Source organism: Monodon monoceros, unplaced genomic scaffold (assembly GCF_005190385.1).
Source record: "Monodon monoceros isolate NGI ecotype Baffin Bay Population unplaced genomic scaffold, NGI_Narwhal_1 Super_Scaffold_5, whole genome shotgun sequence".
Classification (NCBI taxonomy): Eukaryota; Metazoa; Chordata; class Mammalia; order Artiodactyla; family Monodontidae; genus Monodon; species Monodon monoceros.
The window spans coordinates 92,616,815-92,624,256 of record NW_021703782.1 but is presented as its reverse complement, the minus strand read 5'-3'; the positions used below and the strand labels follow the sequence as shown (position 1 = coordinate 92,624,256).

General features: G+C 42.5%; 1 protein-coding gene across 1 annotated transcript; it reads left to right on the top strand.

The window, feature by feature from the left end:
* Positions 1-957: 957 nt before the first annotated feature.
* On the top strand, positions 958-5,686 carry LOC114884481 (allergen Fel d 4-like). The gene is given in 6 exon segments (XM_029203469.1): positions 958-1,504; positions 1,867-2,003; positions 2,761-2,834; positions 3,525-3,635; positions 4,439-4,484; positions 5,366-5,686. Coding segments are annotated over 6 exon segments (522 nt in total). The 5' UTR covers positions 958-1,408; the 3' UTR covers positions 5,424-5,686.
* Positions 5,687-7,442: the final 1,756 nt, after the last annotated feature.

Here is a 7,442-nt window from a genome sequence, read left to right as displayed (position 1 = left end):
CACGAAAGGGCTCATTGTGCAGCCTTGAGGAGTATGGTTGGCTCACAGCCACCACTGTTAACTGGTTCAGATTGGCCTCAACTCCTGAGCTGAGGTAGTGGTCTTCTTGGGGTGGCCCCATCCAATGACCGTGCAAGACTGTGGTACAAGGTCCCATCCATTTCTGCCTAACACAAGACTCTTCTCACACGCTCAGAGATCCCTGCTGGGCTGACAAAGACTTTGTCAGATCTATGTCATGGTCTGGCAACTCCCCTTCCCTAATCCCATTTCCTCCTTTTTCCTTTCACAAGTGTTACTCCCAGTAAGCCTTTTATACTCCTAAATCTGTCTCAGGATCTGTTTTCCGAAGGACCCAGATGACACAGATGGGATGCTGTTAGCTCCAAGCAACCTTTCATCGGTGAAGAGAATGGATATTTTAGAACTGGATTTGAGCCAATACCAGCAGAATATAATCACCCCGGGTGCTAGGGACCAAGGACTACTTCATGTGGCACGTGAATCAAATAAGCTCTATTTCTTGGTCTTCTTCTTGGCACTGACTATGTCTTGCTATTATATAAGATGGCTTGAATGTTCCTACTGGCTTTCTCAATGAGTGATTTGTTCAATTAATTAAGAGTGTGACTAAAGACAAGGTCACTAAGTCCATTTCCAGTCAGCTGTTAGTTTCAATCAAGTTACCTGTTATAAATGGATTGTTATCTGGTCATATATGGACTCCATAAGCCCTTTACCCATGCTGAGTCATGACTTAGGCTAGTTGTTTCTCAGCCTCCTGGCAGACTGTCACCCTTCCCGTGGGTCACTTATAAAATGTTCTGTGCAGTATTTTGGTTTGGGGCAAGGAAGTCTTAATGTGGTTGGTGACCAGCTACTTAACTTGCGGCCACAAATGGGAGGGCATAGTTTTTGCTTTTTTGGTATGGAAGCATCTCCTAATTCCTTATTAGAAGAGCAATACTCCTCAAATTATCCATTCATTCATCAAATATTTTTTGACCAAGAGAGAGTTGCTACTTGCCCTTCCCTTGATCAGACTCACAGCTACATCCCTAGCGTCACATTTTAGGGAAATCTACATGCAGCTTCTTCAGTAATAACTACCAGCCAGACACACCTGAGGGTCTAAAGCAGTACTTATTCCTCTTCCATCTGTCCTTCATGCCAAAGACATCAAGCCTCAACCTGTGTCATGGAGTCAATAATTATAGGGGCTCTGGGATCAGATAGTCTTGGGTTCAAATATGGGTTCTCCCACTTCCTGGAGGAAAGGTGGTGCCTTGTGGACAAAAAACTGGACCCAGAACAGATATAAAAACAGAGGCCCTGGGGAGAGAAGCCACCATCAGGGAAAGACTCACTCCCAGTGACTACAGAGAAGACAGCGCTGTCCCCTGCCGAGATGAAGCTGCTGTTGCTGTGTCCGGGGCTGACTCTAGTCTGTGCCCACAAGGAAGGAAACCCTGGTGTTGTGAGAAGCAACTTCAGTATTTCAAAGGTAGGGGCAGTGGAGAATAGTGACTTTGGATTTTGGGGGGTGGTTTGGAGGGATCTGAAACAAGATGACCCTCCTGGAGGGCAGCAGTTCCTTGACATATTAGGCAAAAGGGGTGATTTCAGACCTTAGACTAAGGGCAGTTGTGCCATGTTAAAAGATGACAGCACTTGCGGACCTCCATTCTCACTGGAGGGACAGTTGAAAGAGTCCTAGGTGTGTGGTGCCAGTTGACCTGAGCTCTAATTTCATCTTCACATCACCGTGATGAGTCCTGGCCCACAGGCCAGAGTTCAAGGAGACAAGTGTTCATGTTGTATCTCTTTCCTCTTTTCTCACCCAATCATTTTATTGATTTATTGCAGATTTCAGGGGAGTGAGATTCCATTCTCTTGGCCTCAGACACCGAAGAAAAGATAGAAGAAAATGGTAGCATGAGAGTTTTTGTGGAGCACATCCATGCCTTGGAAAAATTTTCTTTGTTCTTTAAATTTCGTACAAAGTAAGTGGGTTTTTTGCTTGGGAAAGAAAAACCAGAAGCCTGAATATGGTCTTGGACCTCTAAACACACACACACACACACACACACACACACACACACACACACACACGTATACATACATTCTGGGCCTGTACCTAAATTCAGGGTCCATCATCTGGCACTGATTTGGGGTTTGGTGAACCTGTGGCTTTTCTAGATTCAGAGATAAGAATTGGTGACAGGCATGAATTTAAACGGGAGTAGAGGAGGTAAGGGGTAGAGGGGTATCAGAATCATAAGTAGTGTGGCAAGACAGCATAGGTTAAGAGCACGGGATTCAGAATCAGCAGCCTATCTCGTTCTGGAATCTATGTGTGTGACCAAGAAAATTCATCTGTTTCTTCCCCAATATTCCCTAGAGTAAAAGAAGATGATAATAATTGTCTCTCATGGTTTTTTGTGAGGACCAAGTGCGGTTATGTTCGTAAGGCACATATCTAAGAGGCTGGCACATGGTAAGAACCCAGCTAATTCTCTAGACGAGTAGCTATCGTAATAGTAATAGTGGGAAGTAGTGGTAGAGTAATAGTAATAGAAGTAGTTGACTCATTCTCAAAGCAGCAAATAAAGTGAATAATGTAAATAAAAGTTCTTTGGAAACTATACCCAAAAATGTTCAACAGTTCATCGGTGGAATCGTAAACTCAAGTTACAGGTAGAGTGTGAAGGAGCCAGCGCCATCAGTATCTCTTGGGCATCGGCTCATTCTGTTTTACAGGGTAAGTGGAGCATGTACTGAAACGTCTTTGCTTTCTGACAAAGCAGGAGAGGATGGTGTACATAGTGTTACCTGTAAGTATGCAAAAAAAAAAAGGTCTTTCTAAATTCTACTTCCAACTGCAAGGAATTTGCTAAACCCCAGTATCTTCAGGATCTTGGTCAGTTCCTGATATGCTTGTTTAGGTAATACATTGGGGCCATCTATAGCCGATATCCTGAATTTGGGAGAAATGTGTGTGTAAAAGCCAGTGCCTGGCACACAGTACCATCAGGTATAGAAGGCAGTTTGGTCACATGTACCTCCTGCAACAAAAGAAAATTGGCACAAAAAAAAAAGTAACTTGGCAGGACAGCTTCTCATTCCTTGCCCGCTTTCTGATGATGTCTGATGGCCATTGCCGCAGCACATTATTCGGGACACAGCCCTGGGTATATAATGCAATGGGGCTTATAGAGAAGACAGAGACACACAGTTGGCAGAGATGGCTGAGGGAGGGTAGGTGAGTTTCAGGGAGCATGATAGAGGGAAAGCTGCTGCTGTGGCTGAATTTTTCTACCCCTAGTGGTCAGTCTACCAGCGTTCCTTAGAAGTTGCCTCATGAATCCCAGAGAGATGCAAATGGAAGGCAGTAGATATCACTCTCTATTTCTTCCAGGATATGCACTTGAATTTGTTTTGTGGGAGAGAATAGGAAGTGAAAGGGTTTCACTTCCTTCCCATGGACCAGAGGAGTTCTGAGCTGTGTTCTGTTTCCTCCACAGACGATGAAGACCATAAATTTCGCATACTTCAAACGAACTATACTGAATATATTATGTTTTATCTCATGAATGTCAACAACAATGAATCATTCCAACTGCTGGAGCTCTACGGTAGAGTATTTTCATGCTGACACTCATCGTGGGGTGGGGAGACTGGGGAAGGAAGGAAGCCTGGAGACAGAGTGGTCTTCCCAATCTTATCCTGGGATGACATCTCTCCTCCTCTAAAGATAGATGCTCACCTTTGGTAAAATTTCTCAGGCTCAGTGTTGGGAACATGAAGAATCTCTCATCATGCCAGAAAGATATCCTAAAGATGTCAAATTCAAGACAGGTTGTGGGAACATATGTATAACTGATTCAGTTTGTTATAAAGCAGAAACTAACACACCATTGTAAAGCAATTGTACTCCAATAAAGATGTAAAAAATAAAGAGAGATTACATTTAAAAAAAAAATTCAAGACAGGTTATTTTTTCATCCCCAAGACTTCTGCCTAAGCACCCAGTCAGTACCATTCATTTTCCCGTCTGGCTGGAGCCCCGCCCCTCTGATGAGACTCAGTGACCAATAAACAAAACAAAGCAGTTACTGTCACTCTTCCCACACCCAAGAACCAGACGGGAGCCCAAAATCATGAAAAAGTTTGTGAAAATTTACCAAAAATATGGGATTGTTAAGGAAAACATATTTCTACATGTTTCCATATTACCAAAGTCGGTAAGTTGAGCTCTCTCTGGCTTTCTTTGCCTAAATTCCCATTTTACTGAATGGGAATGTTCCTGAAGGGAAAAATCCAAGAGAAGTTAATACCCCAGTCAGTCCCCTTTGTCCTAACCTGGAGAATCATCTGGTTTCATTCTGGGAAATAAACCAGGGTTGGTATTTGAATGTGCTCTTCTCTGCCTCTGTAGATCACTGTCTCCAGGCCCGAGGGAGTGGAGTGGCCCAGGCCTCCAGGTTGGTGAGCTCTGCTGGAGAGGGGCTGGCTCAGGGATCAGTGCCTCCCAAAAGCATTAGGGTTTTATGTCCAAAGATTACAATGAAAATAATTTGGTAAGAACGCTTTTTGGGAGAGCTTGAAATTTGGAGTTGGAGGACCTGTGTTCAGGATCCACTCCTGCTATGAGCTCTTTGAGCAAATGATGTAGCAATTAAAAGGGAAACAATGATGTCTACCTTATAGAGTTACTGTGTGGATATAATGCTGGAGAAAAGGGCTCAGTAATTGATAATGTGCTAAAAATCATGACTTAAAGTTTTAAATGGGAAAAGGGTGTGAGTGTGAAACTCAAATACATCTCTGTGTTTGTGGTCCATCTTCCAAGCCCAGAGGACCATCTCACCCTCCAATTTATAGAAAAATTTTCTTCCTTCAATCTCTTCCTTTATTCCTGCACATCCTTAACTTCTAATTTGGGAATAGAGTTGTCTGACCTTCCAGTTGTCTTCCAACCTGGAAAATAGACTCTTGAGTTTCCTCATCTGTCTCCTACCTCAGATTTATTGTGGGGCTTCATTAGCAACTATGGATTCCATAAAGGAAGCACTTAGTAAAAGATTGCCATTGCTTTTGCCATGATTCCTCAATTTGTCAAAAATTCTTTAAAACTGCCAATGCTGAGATTGGCATTGCTAAGATCCTTCATTGCTTCTTTTCTTCTTTTCATAGACTCAACTGGGGGAAGGTTAAGATGGGATCAGCAATAGAAAAAAAAAAAAAGTCATTTACTTAACACCCTCCCTACCCCTATTCTGGCAAATAACATGGGTTGGAATGCAGGTTGATAACTATTTCTTCAACATTTTTTTTTTGTAATAGAAATTCTCTTTGTCCTCAGTTCAATCCGAGAAGCACCTAATGAGTCTCGGTGTTCTTGCTCTCGTCGGCTTATTTAGCACTGGGTGAGTGCCACCTCACTTGGGCTCCAGGATCTTCTCTTCCACGGTCCCACATCATCTTGCGACAAGTTCTGTGACCTGATTTCCATCACTATCGCACGTGAAGGCATCAACTCTGCATCTTCAGGATCTCCCCTAATTATCTAGGAAGACTCACCAGCTCACCACAAATCAAAGTTTCCTGCAAATTTCTAACTCTCTTTGCCATATTCAGCACAACAGTACCATGAATAAGACCTTCCTCTACCTGGTCAATAAATGACTCACCTTTCAGTCATGTGATTTGTCTTTGTTTATGTTAAAGAGATGTGGGGTTGACAGGAAGCAAATGAGGGGACTTCCTTGGCCCTGTGTCCATAATCTTCCTCTAGCTTCTCAGAATCTTCCCTGAGTTTCAGGATTCTCCCTCGTCTGCAGTAATTCTCTGTCCCCATGAGTGCTACTTGCCTTTTGATTTGCCCATTTCTTAGTGACCTGGTAAGACAAACTATAAGACTTGCGCTATAAATTGCTCCATCCTAGAATTCTCTTTTTCAGTGGGGGTACTGAGAGATAGATGCTGCTGGGGCTGATACCAGCTTGATATGTTTCAGAATATGCCCTTATACCCCAGCTTCTCTAACTCATCCGTCCTATGAGATGGTCAGTGTCCCTTCTTTCTTTTCTTTTCTTTTCTTTTCTTTTCTTTTTTTTGGTATGGCAAATGCTTTTATTTTGTAGAAGCACATCTATGGTATCTAAGTTGAAAATTACCATGATAAGATGCTGTTAGTTTCTGAAAATCTTCATTTTTTAAATTTTATTGAAGTATAGTTGATTTACAGTTTTGATTTCTGCTGTACAGCAAAGTGATTCAGTTTTACGTATATACATTCTTTTTCATATTCTTTTCCATTATGGTTTATTACAGGATATAGAATATAGTTCCCTGTGCCATACAGCAGGACCTTGTTGTTTATCCATTCTATATATAACAGCTTACATCTGCTAATCCCAAACTCCCATTCCATCCTCCCCCAGCCCCCAGCCCCCTTGGCAACCACAGGTCTGTTCTCTATGTCTGTGATTCTGTGTCTGTTTCATAGATAGGTTCATTTGTGTCATATTTGTTTATTTATTTATTTAATATTTATTTTATCTGCTCCAGGTCTTCATTGTGGCACGCGGGATCTTCGCTGCAGCATGGGGGATCTTTAGTTGCAGCATGTGGACTTATTAGTTGTGGCATGCAGACTCTTAGTTGTGGCATGCATGTGGGATCTAGTTCCCCAATCAGGGATCGAACGCTGGCATTGGGAGCGTGGAGTCTTACCCCTGGACCACCAGGGAAGTCCCTGTGTCATATTTTGGATTGCACATATAAATGATATCATATGGTATTTATCTTTCTCTTGGTCAGTGTTTTTTCATACTCTTGGAAAACTTCCTTCAACCACTGCTTTTATCTACTGTGAACGTGTTAAATGAGATTCCATGAAATGTGAGCAACTTACCCGCAGCAATCTATATGTGGTACGTTCAGGAGGCATCAAGGAGGCTAAGTGTTATTAACCTCTTCTTTGGGACGCTTACAGGCTTTGGAGAAAGGGAAATTAAAGATCCTCTTCCAGTTATAATCCTTTCCCAACATCAGCTGATAATAAAAACAGTGTAAGAGTTACACATGGCTGTTGGGGCAGAGCAAGACGTGGGTAGGGGTTGTCATGCAGAAAGAATGACTCATTCATTATGGACATAAGGCTTATGTTAACAAGAGAAGGCTTTCTAGGCATCTGACTCTCCCCACATCTTACTCTGCCTACAGGTCAGAAGAGTAAGTTAAGTTCAGACTTATTGCTCCTGACTTAAGTGCTCAGTCTGGTTTGCTGAAATATGACAAAAGGCTATGTAGAAAGTCAACCAGTCATGCTAGGATCACCCATTTTTTTAAAGTTTGCATTTAAGGGACAGAGCAGCTGATACCCAGAAGGGCATGGCCTAGCATATCCTTGAGAATGCTTAGAACATTAACAGCAA